The following is a 17824-nucleotide window of genomic DNA, read 5'->3' as shown; positions in this document are numbered from 1 at the left end:
TGACCTCATTGTTGTAAGCCTGTGAAATCTGGAGAGTCTACCAGATCCATGGCCAGGAAACTGAATCACTTCCATTTGAATTGTCTTAGGAAGATTCTGAAGATCACCTAGTGGGATAAGATACTAGACACTGAGGTCCTTTCTGGAACTAAATTGCCAAGCATTCAAACTCTATTTCAGAGAGCACAACTCCAATGGGCTGGCCACGTTGTTTGAATGCCAAATGTACACTTGCCAAAAAGACTATTTTATAGAGAACTGACACAGGGCACTCACATGGTGGTCAGAAAAACTGATACAAGGTCACTCTAAAGGTCTCTCTTAAGAACTCTGGAACTGACTGTGTAATATGGGAGACACTGGCATAGGCCTCCCCAGCATAGTGTGCCCTCATCAGAGAAGGTGCTGTGCTCTATGAGCTAAGTAGAATTGAAATAACTCAAAAGAAATCCAAGATGCACAAATTTAGAGAACCCATCCCAAATATTCATGTGGACTATTTGTGCCCAACCTGTGCTAGAGCATTCTGAGATTGTATTGGTCTGATCAGCCAGTCGGACGCACTGTAACTTGATTCTAACATAGCAATGTTGTTTTGGTTCTCTTCAAAAATGAAGGACAACAAACAAGCAACCAATTATTTAAGTCACAGTTGTCAGAACATCTCTTTCTTACTCCAATGAACATTAATTTATTTTTCAGCATTCATTTTAGTTTTGCTTATTTTTTAAAAAAATGTTTCACATATAGCTTTTTAAAACATTACAGTCATTTCTAGATATAACTCCTTGCCCCAAACAAAATGCACTGAGCACTCTCTTATAAAGAACAAAAAAGTTGAGCAAAACTAACTGACAGGAACTGATTAGATAGTATATACAAGTTTCTGCTTCTATTCTGAAAGGAGGGACATGCATTTCATTGTCTTCAATGTTCATTTCAAAGAATTTAGATTTCTGAGAGGAAATTATACAACAGAATGTGACTGGTTTTCAGTAATCAAGTAACTTTTCAATATGTTAGACAGCACAGCTATTCAAAGAGTAACACATCAAAAAGTTATCACACATACAAAGGACTTAGTTATATTGATCCCAGCTTTGTAACTTCACAGTAGCATTCAATTCTTCTCCTTATCTCTACCCCACAATACTCAATTTCAAAGATTTTTCCTTTAAGATGATCATATGAATTGAGTCTTTCATTTTCATATCCACAACTATAATATATATATAATCACTGCCCTCTAGAAGATCTCTTACTTCTAATCTCTCCACATTTCAATTCATATTCACCTGGCTGGGGGAACAATCTTATTCATATACTATTTTTATGATACCACACTTCAGTCAGAAGCCTATAATATGCTTTCAAGGCCTAAATTCCCTAGTTTTCTATTGTTGATACTAAATAAAGTTATTCTATGTAGTTGATTAAACATTTTACAGCACTTCAGTTCATTTATACAACAGCTGTTTGCGTTTTCTACTTTTATCATGTTCTATTCAGTGTAGCTGTTCTTCGTTAAACATAGTTCAATGATAGTACACTACGCAAATTTAGTTATATTAAAAGCTGATTAATGTTCCATATACATAATATCTTACATGAATTTTTCCTCACCTCTAAAGTTAGGTTATGAAGTAGATACAATATTATTCAATTTTTCCTATATATCCACACTTAAGGAGTCAACAAGAGAGCTGGTAGTATTGCCAGTTTCAAACACTTAGGAAATTTCTAACATAGGCCAAAATGAAAGCACATGGAGAGACAGTCATATGAGAGTTATATTATACAGATACCTATTTTTTCAAATTACATGTAACTAGGGATGACTATAAAGAGAGGTTTTCATGAGTAAAACCACTAGCAGCTTTTAAAGCAGGGTCTCTTGAACTCAGATCAGAGCAAGCATGAACAGTAAATGGGAAGCATATTTTAAGAGTAGCTAGGGAAAGTCATAAAAACAGGGGAGTTCAATTTTAGCAGGTATAGAGGGCAATAAAAATGATCTTTGATTCAGAGCTCATATCACAGAATCTCAGTTAGAAGGAATAGGGGCTTTCCAACATGTACTTGAACAACAATCTAGAATATACCCAACAAGTGACTACAAAGCCCCTGCTTGAAGACCTCCAATAGCACTCTGAACTCAATTCCACTGACATATGCAGGAGAAGGCAGCAGGAAAATAGAAAGTCCTTTTACTTCTTCTCTAGACAGAGAATAGATGTAAACCTTACCAAGAGTTTAAGTATATTCTAGAGGGAAATCATTTAGGTGTGAACTAAATAATATGGTCCAGAACTCTATTGCTCTGATCTTGAATATTAGACCAATGTAGTAGCTCATCTAAGATTTTTCGACCTGCCCCTCTTCACAGGGATGGCTGGCTGCTCAACACACTCCTCCTCCTCTTTGTCCTTTCTTTAAGCTGTGTACAGTAAAAATTGTCCTTACTGTATTTTTAGTTCTTTGGTAATGTAACAAACATGATGGTGCCTTCTCTTAATACATCATTCCAGTCTCACTGATGATTTTGCACCAAAAATAACAAAAAACAAAAAACAACCAAACAAAAAAACCCCAAACCATAACCTCCAACTTTCTATTTTTTAATAGCTCTAACTGGTAGGAAGGTGTCTTCCTTATATCAAGCCTAAAACTGCTTCTGCAACCATAACCCATTATCTATAGGAAGGAAGACAAAGGTAAAAAATACACTAGGGAGACAGGTAGTTAGGAAATAGATAGAAGAACCTGATCCTGAAGAAGAAAGGCAAAAGGACCTCTGAGCAATGGAATTATTTAATAGGTGTGAGATTCTGGCCATGGAAGGCAAATCTGTTTCTGTTGAGGAGGAAGCAGATTCTTGTAATTCACAGAAAAATAAGGGGGATTATCCATTCCTGGCCCCAGAAATAAGAAATGTGTCTTGATAGTAAATGACTTCTTCCTAAGAGGTACAGTCATGACCCTGACATGACTAATGAGAAAGTATGCTTTCTATTTGGAATGTGCCTTCAGGAAGTGACAGTCTCAGGAGAATTATCAAACCTGAAGAACAGTGATTCATATGGGAACAAGTGATATTGCCAGTAGGAATCTAGAAACACTCTAGAGATTATGAAGTCCTGGGCAGAAAAATGAAAGAATAATGGGTAATGCTTTTATCCCCATTGCCAAATGAAAATAAGGGCCTGTATTAAAAGGGAAAAACTAGTTAGTGAAGGAGTCACTAAGAAGATAATCTCAGGAAATGAGATTCAACTTTCTGGACTATGGTATCAAATATATTTGACCAGGAGTATATCTAATAAGGTCCATGAAGAATTTCTTTGCTATATTGTTTTTCTAACTGGCTAAGAGAGCTATCAAGGGTTAGATGAGTTTCTCCTAAGAACCAGTCATGGTTTCTGAGTCAAAATTAGTATATATCTCATATGCTAAGAAAGATTATTTGAAAATGATTTATTTTTATGACTCTATGACCCTCATTATTAGATGCCTTAGAGATCACAGGTAACCTCTAAAATGCTTATTATATAGCCCTCCAATTCTCACCTTGTTCAAAAACACTGTGGTACTTCTAAGTCATACATCTAAATCAATTTCTTAGCAAAATTTTGGTGAGATTTATAGGCCAAATAAAATGGTAAAATGACAAAAGAAGGGTGTGGGGATAGGAAGAATTTTTATATCTGAAGACTTGATAATCGTATTAAGAGACCTTAAACTGAAAGTGGGAAAGAATGGAGAAAAGTACCCAGATACAACTGCTAAACCGAATACTCTAGAGAAGAAAAGATATGACACAGGAAGAACTGCAAGTAAAGGTGCTTAGTAAATCACAGGAGACAATGACCATAACTGGGTAGAGATGGAGAAATTATACTAGAGTACAGATATTTTTACTTCAATATGTGGAAGGTAAGCAATAGATTTTAAATAAGAAGATATAAATATGATCTAAGTATCACTCAGACTTGATTGGGTGGAATTAGAATTTGGGAACGGAGAGGTGCCTCTTGTGTGGAAACTCATAAACCTAAGGAGAAAAGCAGCATGGTAGAGAGCATTTGTATTAAGATGCAAGTAGGACAAAACAGGCCAGATATAATATAATGAGTGGCAGAATCATAATATGGGCTATCAGGAAAATCTTGACTCTTTGATGAACCAGTTCAACTCTATACCATCTTCTACTTTTAAATCTTACCTGTGATCATACCTTGCCAAACCCCAAATGTGGATTATTCCCAGCATTCACCTCATTTCCCTCTTATTCACAAGTTGTTAAATGGAAAAAGTCATGAAACCATACTGATCAGGCTCACCACAGTAGCAAGGCTTCACAGTAGCAAACCTTACTCTTCTCAAATTGATTCTATACCACTCATCATAGCAGCTATTCCAAACCTTCTCATCTCTCTTCAAACCTTCCATGACACCAACTCCCCCAGTGTTCTCTGCTGAGGACCTACCCTCGTATTTCATAGAAAAAAATGAGGCCATGCACCAAGAGTTCCTGGTCCTCTCTTTCTCATCTAACACCACTTCAGATGTGTTCCCACACTACACCCTCATTCCCCACCGTCTCACATGAAGAAACGGCCCTTCTTTCCAAGGCAAACCTCTACCTCACTAAATCTACCCTAGATGCCATCCTCTTCATGTCTTCTCCAGCAGACTGTCCTATTATTATCCCCACTCACTCTCTAATCTTCAGTCTCTCTCTAATTACTAGCTCCTTCCCTGCTGCCTAAAAACAGACACAGGTCTCTTAATGTCTTAACGTCTTAGAACTCGGCCAAAAATCAAAGTCAAGCTTACCAGCTTATATTTGGTAGACTCCATTCTCTTTTCTTTTTTGAGAATAGGATGTGTTTGTAGAAAGCAGGGAAATAAACAGTAGCTAGGAAAAGGTTAAAGATAAGTGAGAGAGTGGGGAGGATGGAAGGGACAATCTGCTAGAGAAGATAGCATAGAATGGGATTGCTGTGAATGTTCCCCTTTAATATATGTCAGTTTTTTGTTATCTCCTTAATACTCACTGAGCTGGGGTTAGTGGTAGAGGGCTAAGTTTTACTATTTTCTCAGTTTGTTAACATAAAGCACACTGCCTCCATAGTGTCAGGAGTCCTATGATGGGCTAGCTGGTTGAGGGCCATGGCACCACCTTCCAGGTAGGAGATAATCCTACCTATTTTTTGCTGGGGATGGCAAAATAAGTAAAATGAGTGTTAGTGAGGAGCCTTGGTGACTTCTTGATGGTAACAGAATGTTGAAATGTTCTTTTCTCAGTTCAACAACAAAGGGCAAGAAGTTTTTTTCTGATAATGGGCCAAAATCTAACTCCTGTGCTGACTTATAGTGACTAGCTCCTCTTTCCTCATTTTATGAGCTACCCCTTGATATATATTTAAAATATATTTTATATATGCATTGTATGTTGTTTGCATGCACATGTATATACATACATGCTACACACATACAGAAAGTTAGAATATTTTGGAATTTTGCAAGGAATTGATGTCCAGCTTACTATCCTTTTTTTTTCTTTTTCCCCCAGCCAAAGATAAAGTTTATTAGAACATCCGTCATATTGGGCATATTCTTAAAGAATCTGAACATCTGTGAGCTATTGGCTAGACTATAAGAATCTGAGCACCTTAATGGAGACAAGATGGACCTTAAATACAGAAAGACTGTGGGAGAAATCTGAGTGGCCAAGTAGTGGGGGCAGAAAGGAGAGGAGGAGACTTTGAAGTAACAGAATGCCAAGGACCCAGACCATGTGGCCAAGGTAGAATGGAGCCTAGCTAGGATTAAGGGTGGGAAGTGGCTGGAGGCCATAGAGAGGTAAAATAATGGGAGGTTAAGGGGAACAGATTGGGCACAGGCACAATGAAAGGCCAGTTGTTGGGATTACAGCCTCAGGCAAAAGCCAGAGATTTGGCCATGTGGGAAAGTCCAGGGTTTTTCCTTTTTGGGGGGTCTAGATCTTATCTTCATCATTCCCCCTCAAACAAATAGGACCCAAATTCTTTTGGGGTAAGGGGCAAAGGTCTTGGCTTTTGAAACGGCTTCCGCTGGCAAGAGGCATAGAGTTGTGCCTGCCTTAAGGGGGTCCCAAAGAGTAGGTTGACTGGAACCTAGCACAGGCTGCATCCAGGGACCAACGGGGAGACACTGGCTGTCTCCCAAACCCACTATTCATTACCAACTGCAGGTGACTAGGCTGTAAGCTGGAAGACACAAATCTGACAGAAAAGACTGCAGGGCCCAGATATGACAAGATAAAACATCCTTAGCTCTGTTTGGATTCAGATAATTCAGTTTTCCAACCACGCAGTATCAAATCCACCTCAAAGAAAGACTCAGGAATAGCCAGGTGGATCACATTCCTTTTTAAAGGAACATAATGGGGAAACTGAGCCAGGAGGATCCCATCTTAGACTAAGGCTCAAGTTGTCCTCTCAGCTTTTCCCGATGTTGACTTCCCACCAGTATCACATTCTCTGAGTAGCTTGTGGCATTTCTCTTAGATGGTGGATTACTGATTATCGATGAATTATTATGATCCATCAGACAACTCAAAATAAAATCCTATGAGCTTTTACCTCACAAGGCAAGTTTCACTAATCACAACTCAGGAAAAACTCTTCCAGGATTTACATCTGAAACTTAAATTTGTCCTAGTGTAAAAGGCCAATCATTAGAGATTTCTATACACTTGCAAATTCTCAGCAAGCCATAACCCAAACAAGCCTTTTGGCTAGTTTACACATTAAAACAATAACCAACAATAGCCAAATTATTTTATTTTATTTTATTTTTTGGCTAGGCAATGGGGTTAAGTGACTTGCCTAGGGTCATACAGCTAGTAAGTGTTATGTGTCTGAGGCCAGATTTGAACTCAGGTCCTCCTGAATCCAGGGCTGGTGCTCTATCCACTGCGCCAACTAGCTGCCCCCCAAATTATTTCAGTGATAACCAAATTATGAAAAATTGCTTGACATAACTGATACAAAAAGTTCACCCCAATTTGAAACTTCAAAGAAGTCATTACCAATCAGGTGACTTCAATTTTATTAAATTCATTTACAAATTACTTTACACAGAGAATCAATATCTCATCATGAACAGTTAAAACCACAAATTTAAAAGAGTGTGCTTACCCAAGTTCAGAGGCTAGCTTCTTCACCTTGAGCAGGATGTGCTGAACCTGGGTGATACTTCCAGGCAAAGGTTGCCTTAGGACCCAAGGCCATTGCCAGGGGGGCCTATGCTGTAGCTGCTGCCCCTCTCCCCTCCTTCCTTTCCCAGGTGGGGGAGGGCAAAATCAAAGGGGTAAAGGATGAAACTCTCTTCTATGAAAGGGGTTAACATATACCCTCTTGACTCAAGGGAAGGGAATGGGAGAAAGGAGTGACCAGGGTTCTAAGGAGGAGTTCCAAAACTCCTCAATGATCAATCACAAAACCTCCAGAATCTGCCAAGATAGTTTTAGCTGTTCTAACTTTTCCCTGTAATCTCCATAAAGGAGGATTCAGGGGTGTAGAGGGAAGGGAGTAAGTAAGCCTCAGGGAACCAAAAAGCAACTACAGTTTCCCCCAATTCCTTAGTGCCGAGACAATTAACAGAACTGGACACACACTTCCAGATAGGGCATCTGTCCTTGTCCTCTATGCTGTGGAAGGTGTACCCAGGTCCATGGCCTTGAACTGACCCAGTGAACTGGGAGCCTGAGAGCATAAGGGTGAGTGCAAGACAGTCTCGTAACTTTCTGCCCGAAAAGCACCTCCAAGCCTTGGTGCATTGGAGAGCGACCCCAACTACAGAGCAAGAAAGGAGGGGAGGGAAGGCTTACACACCTTCTTGTCTTGGCTGGAGAAGAACTTGGGGTTAGGCAGTTTCCCCATATGAGCCACCAAAATGTTGAGATTTAGGGATTTAGAGGTGCTGGGACCCCAAAATCACAACACGTGGGTCCTGTCTAAAAGAATTCGATGCAAGCCTTCTTTTGGCCAGGCATAGTTTATTAAAACACCCATCATATTGGGTAGACTCTTAAGGAGTCTGAACATTAGTGAGCTACTGACCAGAGTATAAGAATCTGAGCAGTGGCTAGATTTTAAGAATCTGAGCTTACTATCCTTTTCTTAAAATGAATCTGTGCCTTCTCCTTTTTGAAAATTAGGACAAAGGCACAAAGCATAAGTACCACAAGTAAATAACATTAAAGAGGCAAAACATTCACTTGATCTATCCATCTCTGGTAATTATCATCCTATATCTCTTCTCCCTTGTCTGGCTAAACTCCTTGAGGTCGTCTGTAGGGGTAACCTACTTCTTTTCCTCTCACTATCTTCTTAATTCTCTGCAGGCTTAGTTTCTGACTTTATCATTCAAATGAAATGCCTCTGACCAATTTTACAGATGAAGAAGCTGAGGTAGACAGGTTAAGTGACTTGTCCAAGGCCAAATTATAGTATCTCAGGCTAGATTTGGAGTCAGTCTTCCTGACTACAAGCTCAGTGCTCTATTCACTGTGCCACCTACAACCTCTGGAAACAAAGAGGAATCTAACTATAGAATGGAGGTTTCAGGTGTAATAATGCAAGAGAATGGCAAAGAGGAAGAGAGGGACTGGTATCAGCAGGCTTTTGGCCTAAGCAGAGAATGATTTTGAGTTATTGATATAAAGGAGATAAAGAGGTGGAAGTGTTAAGCCATAGGACGGGGTAATACTAATTGATATGACTCAGCATTCAGAGTCCTACTATAACAGTGGGTGGTAAAAGCCCGTCTTCTCTCAGATGCCAATGAACATGGGATAGAAGCAGTCTGGAAGACTGGGCTGTGCATTCTGGTTGGTAAATACCTGATAACTATGTTGCTAGGTCTGACTGAATTCAAAATTAATGCCAGTTCCTTTGCCTCACCCCAAGAGGCACACCCAGAAGATACTGTACCTGTGGGAAAATGTACTATAAAATATTCCTGACGTCTAAAGGCCTGGTCCTAGACTGGTCCTGGAGGCAAGAAGCCTTGTCTGGATGTTTGTTAGGGATGGCTGAAGCATTGTTTTTTTCAGATGACTTGATAAAGCTGGCCATGTGGCAAAACGTTCTAATGGCAGTTCACCTTTCTGGGTACAGTAATGATAAATAAAGGCTGGAGTAGGTTCTGCTGGGCTTTAGGTATCAACAGTGTCTCTACCTATCTGGGTGCTTTGTGATTGAAGAGTGCTGAGGCACCGCTGATTTGCCCGGCAGTAATGAAAGGGATAGGGCAGAGTAAGTCTAATCAATCACTTAATCAATAAACATCTTCTAAGCACCTACAAAGTGCCAGGAACTATACTAAGCACTGGGGATACAAAAAGGGGCAAAAGACAATCTCTTTCTTCAAGAAACTTAAAATCTGGCTGATTCTTAAAATCTGGTCTGCTTGCATTAGCAATACAAATACTTAAGATTCCTTCAGAGTCTGGCTAATACGGCAGACTTTTAATAAACCTTGTCTTTGACTGAAAGAAGGCGTGAGTCGAATTCATTTGGGCAGGACCTGCATATTTCTATTTTGGGGTCCCAGCGCCCCTAAACCTCAACATATGGTTCCCTGAACCTCAACATTTTGGTTGCCCATACAGGGAACCAAATCTCAAGCTCTTCTCCAGCCAAGACAGGAAGGTATGTAAGCCTCCCCCCTTCTCCCTATCTCCTTCAGTGGGGTTGCTCTCCAAGCACCTAGGTAGGCTTGGACACGCTTTTTGGGCAGACAGTTATGAGGCTGTCTCACACTCTGCCTGACACTCTCAGGGTCCTGGTCCAGTGGTTCAGGTTGAGGCCATGGGCACATCTTCTGTAGCACAGAAGACAAGGACAGATGACCTATCCATAACTATATGCCCTATTCTGTCAATTCTCTCAGTGCTAGGAAACTAGGAAAACTGCAGATGCTTTTTGGTTCCCTGAGGCTTATTCCCTTCCCTCTCCACCCCTGGATCCTCCTTCTAGGAGGCTATAGGGAAAAGTTAGAACAGCTAAAAACATTTTAGCAGATTCTGGACATTTTGTGACTGATCATTAAGGAGTTTTGAAACTCCTCTTTATAACCTGATCACTCCCTTCCCCCACTTCCTTCCCTGGAGCCAAGAGGGTTAACTCCTCTCATTCCAAATCAGACTAGGAGAAGAGAGTTTCACCCTCCCCCCCATCACCCTTCCCCACCTAGTGAGAGGAAAGAGGGGGGAGGGGCAGCAGCTACAGCATGGGCGTCACTGGCAACGGCCTTGGGCTCTAGGGCAACCTTAGCCGGGAAGCACCACCCAGGTTTGGCACATCCTGATCACCTACACCCTGCCCCTCTTTCAACCCCCGGCAACCCTGGGGAGAGAGGGAAGGGGGACGGGTCAAGGTAAGCTAGCCAACCTCTGCGTAAGCCCTCTCTTTTAAAGTTGTAGTTTTTGTTTGTTTGTTTGTTTGTTTTTTTGGCTAGGCAATGGGGTTAAGTGATTTGCCCAGGGTCACAGAACTAGTAAGTGTTATGTGTTTGAAGGGGAATTTGAACTCAGGTCCTCCTGACTATCCACTGCACCACCTAGCTGCCCCCTTAAAGTTTTAGTTTTAACATGTTAATGATGAGATGCCGATTCTCAGTGTAAAATAATTTGGAAATGCATTTAACAAAACTGAAGTCACCTGACCGATATAAGTTTCAGATTGGTAAACTTTTTGTATCAGTTACGTCAAGTAACTTTTCATAATTTGGTTACAGTTAAAACAATTTGGCTATTGTTGGTTATTGTTTTAATGTGTAAATTTGCCAAAAAGCCTTATTTGGGTTATGCTTGCTGAGAATTTGCAAGTACATAGAAATAATCTCTAACGATTGGCTTTTTACACCAGCACAAATTTATATTTGAGATGTAAATTCTGGAAAAGTTTTTCCTAAGCTGTGATTAGTGAAACTTCCTGTTTGAGTAAAAGCTTATGGGACTGTAAATGATCTTATTTTGAGTTGTCTGATGGATCATAAAAGTCCATCATTAATTAATAATCCATCATCTGAGACAAATACCACAAGTTACTCAGAGAGAATATGACACTGGTGGAAAGTCTGCATTGGGAAAAGCTGAGAGGACAACTTGAGCCTCAGTCTAAGACAGGATTCTCCTGGCTCAGTTTCAAGGAACATAATGGTTCCTTTGAAAAGCAATGTGACCCACCTGGCTATTCTTGAGTCTGGCTATGAGGTGGATTTAATACTGCATGCTTGGAAAACTGAATTATCTGAATCCAAACCGAGCTAAGGATATTTTATCCTGTCATTTGGGCCTTAAATCTCATCCCTGCTTTATATACACTTTTATAGCAAATTTCTATAGTCAGAGCAAATAGACAGTAAAAGATATAAGCACAATGCAAATGTGTGAGATATTGCTGTTTTGACCTGAATGTGTAGTCACTTCATTCTCCAAATTACTGAAATTAAATCACAAACATCTTCAGTTCTGTGTGGGGAGAAGAATTTCAGTGCAGTCAACTCAATTCTCTCAGAGCATGGTAACCTATTTGGCCTAATCATTACTTAAGGGTCCTCTCAAGTCTTTTGTTATAACTGAAGTAAAAGTCAGTCTATGGCAAATTCATTTGTATAACTACTGAACTCCGGGTGGAAAACTTCAACCCACTTACTTAAACTTTTGAGAAAGTAACAATATCAGATAATCCTGTAGGTCAAATGTAAATGATTTTCATGTGGCTCTCGAACTTTTACTTCTCCCCATATCTGGGCCCTGCAGTCTGTCAGATCTGTGTCTTCCAGACTACAGGCCACACACCTACAGTTGGTACCAAACAGTAGGTACTTATATCCCCCTCATCGTCCCCCGGAAGCAGTGTTCCCTGGATGCAGCCTGTGCTCCATCCCAATCAACCTCCTCTTTGAGACTCCCTCAAGGAAGGAACAGCTCTACCTCCCAGGGTTGTTGTGAAGATAAAATAAGAATAAATTTGTAAAGCACTTTGCAAACCCTAAAGCAGTATACAAATGCTGGCTGTTATTATCATCCTACTTTCCTCTCTCTTTCCATCTGTTTGTGCTAACAGAAATATATAAATCAATGTAGAAATAAGCTAATGGAAAATGCCTCCCTTGGTAAGACACTACAATGCTTTGCTATTGGGGGTAAAGGAGTAGGGAAAAGGGAATTTTCACTGAAATGTATATTAGGCCTGAACATATACCAACATAGACAATATTATGCTAAGACTAACAAATTCAGGAAGTGCTGAGCTTGGATGCTAAGAATAACTGTTGAACCTTGAGAGCTAAGGAAAAAAAATGTGTGAAGCATCATTCTGCCACAAAAGAAAGAAAACGAGGGAGTTCTTTCCTATAATAAAAATCAAGTCACTTGGACATCTGGATAAAAGAGGACCCCAAGAGGGAGGAATGGTCATGATAAAGACTATAGATAAGAAACCTAAACCCCTGATGGAAAAAGCATGCCCCAATGCAACCACTCAAATTGCAGCAAGGAGGAATTAGCCAGGCTGCCCATAAAACATAGGATAAACACAGATAATGATCTAAAAGGATCTTAATAGGCTTGGCTATTACACTGAATCTAATAAAATGAAATTCATTAAAGATAAAGGTAAAGTCTTGCACTTAGTCACACACACACACACACACACACACACACACACACACACACATCAACTTCACAAATATATCACAAGTCCTAATAATTTTACCCCCACAAAATCTCTCAATCTATTCCCTTCTCTCCATTCACATAGCCATCAACCTGGTTCAGGCTCTTATCACCTCTCACCTGGACCGCTGCAATGGTCTCCTGACTGATCTCCCTGCCCCAAGTTTCCTCCTTTTCTCCAACTATCCTCCACAGAGCAGACAGACTGAAACTCCTAAAACAAAGGTTTGACCATGTCACTCTCCTGCTGAAGAAGCTTCAATAACTCCCTTTATCTCCAAGATAAAATATAAACTTTTCCATCTGGCTGCCTTCTGAGAGTATGGTATAGTGGATAAAGAATAACTCTTGCCAGCAGAATGGCCTGAAGTCATCTCAGCTCTGACACATACTATCTGTGTGACCATAGGCAAGTTATATCCTCTCAGTATTTTAAGCAACTCTCTAAAAGTTACCAAAAATGCAAGGTCTTTTAGAGTGGAAACTTTTTTTTTAATCTTTGTGTAGCACCTAACAGTACCTAGCAAACAGCTCATTGAATTAATGAATTGAATTGACTAGTTTACCTACTAGCTCATGATGTCTAACTACAACTAGATCCTCACTGTTACATGGCAATCGTTTTATTCTTCTGACTGATTCTTGCACAATATATTCCCGGTAGTAGCTGTTCTTTTTCTCTCCTCAAATCTCTGTTCTTCCTTCTCAGCAGAGGACTTCACCCACTACTTTTCAAGAACATGCGACCATCTGTTGTGGCCTTTCTCCTCTTCCCTAACTCCATTACTCAAAACCCTTCAACATCATCTCATTTTTTTCCTCCTTTGCTTCAGTTTTTGAGAAAGAAATGGCCCTTCTCCTTATTAAGGACAACCCCTCTATTTCTGCCTTTGACACTCGATTTCTGCCTTTTAATTCTCCTTTCCCATGATTCCCAGAAGTCATTTCCTCTTCTCTCATCTTTAATCTCCATTCCTTCAATCTCTTGTCTCCTTTTCCATTGCCTACAAGCATGTTTAGGACTTTTCCATGCATAAAAACACATGAAAACTTTCAATTGGCCCTTTCATTTTCTACCAGCTGATTTGATAACACTTCTGTCTTAGCACAAGCCCAGAAAAAGTCAGCTAACATTTATCACTTCCATTTTAATCTCTCTCTTACTTCTCATTCCTTTATAATTCAGTTTCTACACTGAAGTGATCTTGTTTTCTCTAAGGTTTCCAACTGTCTCTTAAGTACTCATCTGATGGCTTTTTCTCAGTCCTCATTCTACTATGGTCCACAATTTTTGTCACTCTGACCACCCCTTCTTAATGGATACTCTGCTCCATGTGTTTCTCAAACACTGTAATATCTATCCCCTCAGCAGACCTCATCAATAGTACTGTCTTCAGTCCTGGGTGTCATGATTTAAGGAAACAGGGAAACTAGAGTGTCCAGAAGAAAGAACTACTAGAATGACGAAGGACCTCATTGAGTTGATGCTGTAGAAACAAAATATTTATAAATAAATGAAATTAAGTAATGCATGAAGCTTAACTAAAAGTTATTAAACCTTTACATTTACAAGCTAAAATTATAATTTACATTGGAAGCAGTAGATGCAATGGGCCTGGAGTCCAGTAAGATGTGAGCTCAAATTCAGTCTCAGATACTTACTAGCTGTGTGACCCTGGGCAAGTCACCTGCCCAGTTAGACACGAGTTAGACATGACAGGACAAAACCAAAAGTTTTTAATTAAAACAAAATAGCCTACATGGAAATTCCAGAATTCATTATAAGTTATCAGAAGACACTAACATTTTATACACATAAGAGATAATTTGATTTATTCTCATTAATATTCATGAAATAACGATTGTTAGATTATGTGGGAACACGTGTATTTTGTACGTGGGAATATTTTTAACTCATCCTGAAAGTCTCTGAAGCAATGATACTATGATTTAAAATCAGGAAATGTAACTTCAAGCTGCTTTCCCTTTTTGATAAACACTCTGTTTCTAGATTGTAACTATGATTATGTAATACTCTCTCTTAATTCTCCTCCTGCTTCTCTGATTGCTCCTTCTTAGTTTCCTTTATTGGATCATAATCCATCTACTACCTAAGTGCAGGTGTTCCCAAAGGCTCTCTCCTGGGTCCTCTTCTCTTCTCTTTTGATCTTATCAACTCCTGGGAATTCAATTTTCTCTATAGAGATGATGCTCAAACCCATATATCAAACCCTAATTTATCTCTAGTCTCACACCACCAACTCTCTTCTGGACATCTACAACTGAATCTTCTTGCATTTTAAAACAGAAATAAGTAAACTCATACTTTTCTCTAAATCTACTCCTCCTTCAATCATCTCTATTATGTCAGCCATCTAATTTCATAACCTAAGAGTTATCCTTACACCTTTCCAGAGCTTAGCTCCAGCATATACTAGCCACTTAATAAATATTTACTAACTTGACTTGACTCCTCTCATCCTCATATCTAAGTAGCTGCCTCATCTGGTGAGTTTTACATCCATAATATGCATAGAAGCTTTTGACTTTTCTTCACTCAGAATGTCACTACCTTGATTTGGTCCTTATCACTTCTTGCCCAGAACACTGTAATAGCCTCTTAGATGATCTCAACGCCTACAACATCTCTCCCTCTACAGCTCCACCTCCACAAAACGCTCAAAATAATTTTGAGTGACTGTGTCACTCCCCTGCTTAAAAATTTTCTACGGTTCCTTTGACTTTAGAATAAAAGCTCTTTAGCCTGGTACTTAAAAGCCCTGTGTGTACTCTGGCCCCAAAGTACTTTCTAGATTCCATATTGCTCCATATTCCAGATAAACTGGCATACTTGTTTTTCAAACAGTATTCCATCTTCCATCTTCATGCCTTCACATAGATTGACTCACCCACCCACACTCCTCATTTATATTTCTTAAATACTAATCTTTCAAGATTCATCTCAGATGCCACCTCCTATGCAAACTAATTCCATGATCTTCCCAGTTGTTAGAGCATTCTCTTCTTCTAATTACCTGGTACTTATTTAGGTACATACTATATCTCACCAGTAGACTAACTTATTGAGGTCAAGAACTGTTTCATTTTTGTTGGTTTCTTTAGCATATAGTAATATTTTAAAAATGTTTGCTGAGTTGACTTATTCCTGCTTGCTCTGATTCTCTCACTTGTTTTCTGTCCTTCGCAACTCTTATCCCTCAATCATTCCACTTCTACCAGAGTTATGAGCCCCTATTTTTTGCCTCCTTACTCAGCTTGGATCCTGTGGTCAGTCATTTCAACTATACTTTTACTAACACCCTAGAATTGCTTGCCCCTTTGACTTTTTGCTGTACGTGCTTTACCAATTCCAAAACTTGGATAAACTCCACCATCTATCTCTTACATCTCAGACTTCTAAGATCTGTTACTGAAAACCACATAAGTATGCTAAATAACTCTATTATATGTTTAATATCTAAACTTATGTGTACCTTCACTATCTTGCACTATCCTTTTATTCATCATTTACTGGCTCCCAATTATATTCACCAAAACAGCTATCTCATAATACTATACTATAAGTTCCTTGGAGGCACAGATTATATTTTATCCATCTTTTACATATTCCATATTACACAGAATGGTGCCTTATAAAAAATCAAAAATCATTTGTGGAACTGAAATGACAGACAAAGAAGTTAACAGATTGAGTTAAAGATTAAGAAGCTAAGAGTGTAGCACTGGACTTTTAGGTTAAAAATACCAACAGATTCAAAGAGTAATTTATTGATACCATAATCTAATGAGTTAAGGGAAAGCTAAGGATGTCAGAAATATATCATGCAAGGAAGTACCCATGATCTTCACAAAATATCCTTGAGAATCACCATCCTCTTAGAATCCTTTGCTTTCCTCAAAACTCAACTAATGATCTAGAGAAAGTCTATCCAGATTCCCTTCAGTTTCCAATTGCTAATATCCTCAACCTTGGAAATTACTTTGTATACAATTTTGCATTTAATTTACAGAATTGTTTCCACTCAATAGGAATGTAAGTTCCTAAAGGGTAAGGACTATTTAGTTTTTGTCTGTATACCTCCAGTGCCCAGGTGTTTAATAAATTTTACTGAATTTAATTCAACTGAATCCTCATTTTAGAGATGAAGAAATTGAAGCTCAGAGAGGTTAACTGACGTGCTTATGGTCACAAAATTAGTACGTGTCAGAAGCCAGACTTAAATCCAAGTGTCTGGCATTCTTCCTACTATACCATGCTGCTTCTCATAAGTATACAAATACACACATCTGGGCAGATCTATTCCATGTATTCAGACCTGAAGAATATGTTTCCTGAGTTAAATAATACTGAACACACAATAATTTCTTTGTGTAACAAAATTTCTTGGTAAAAACATAACAGTCTAATACCACATGGTGTGCCCTTGGTTATCAATGCTAGCCAAGCTAGGGACACTAAATAAATAGCTCTCTCCCTAAAAAAAGCACTTTGTCTCCTTTCCAGTACTTTCTTCCTCAAATAAGAAAAAGCTCAAAGGAAAAAGGTTCAGATGGGATGAGATATAACCTGACCTGTTCTGAGAAATGAACTGTATTTTGGCAAAGTCATAACCTAGGGTATAAACTGTGTGGCTGTAAAGATAGATTGAAATCTTATAGTTCTCTAGAATTGATATCTAAGACTAATCACACTTAAAGTGGAATTTCAGCCCCAGTTTGTAAGTACATAATTCTTTAGATCAGCAAAAGCTATAATCATAGTTTCTGGAACTGGCCCATAAATAGTGATTTTATGTCTTGCTTCTTCAAACATGGAGCGACTAATACAGAAGAAAAAAATCACAGCTGTTCCAACTCCTCTGTAAATATTTATCACTACTCTCTTCCTGAATAAAATTCCATTCCTTACCTCTTTCTTGCAGAATCTGGGGATCTGAAGAGTCACACTTAAGTCCCATAGGCTGTGGCTGGATACTTGGTGGCTCTTGTACTCCCAGAGTTGTTCTCTCTTCCCAGGGCATTCCACTGGCATGAGCTGGGACCTGGAGATATTAGGTTCAGATAGACTCA

General features: G+C 39.2%; 1 protein-coding gene across 1 annotated transcript in view; it reads right to left on the bottom strand.

Moving 5' to 3' along the window:
• Positions 1-17824, bottom strand: part of LOC110193901 (zinc finger protein with KRAB and SCAN domains 8-like) — a 55252-nt gene that overhangs the window by 18675 nt on the left and 18753 nt on the right. The window contains 1 exon segment of the mRNA XM_020965946.2: positions 17664-17796. Coding sequence (XP_020821605.1) covers positions 17664-17796 — 133 coding nt within the window.

The sequence above is a fragment of the Phascolarctos cinereus genome, unplaced genomic scaffold, assembly GCF_003287225.1.
Source record: "Phascolarctos cinereus isolate Bilbo 61053 unplaced genomic scaffold, phaCin_HiC Scaffold_5;HRSCAF=322, whole genome shotgun sequence".
In the NCBI taxonomy this organism is placed as follows: domain Eukaryota; kingdom Metazoa; phylum Chordata; class Mammalia; order Diprotodontia; family Phascolarctidae; genus Phascolarctos; species Phascolarctos cinereus.
This window is presented reverse-complemented; position numbering and strand designations above follow the sequence as displayed.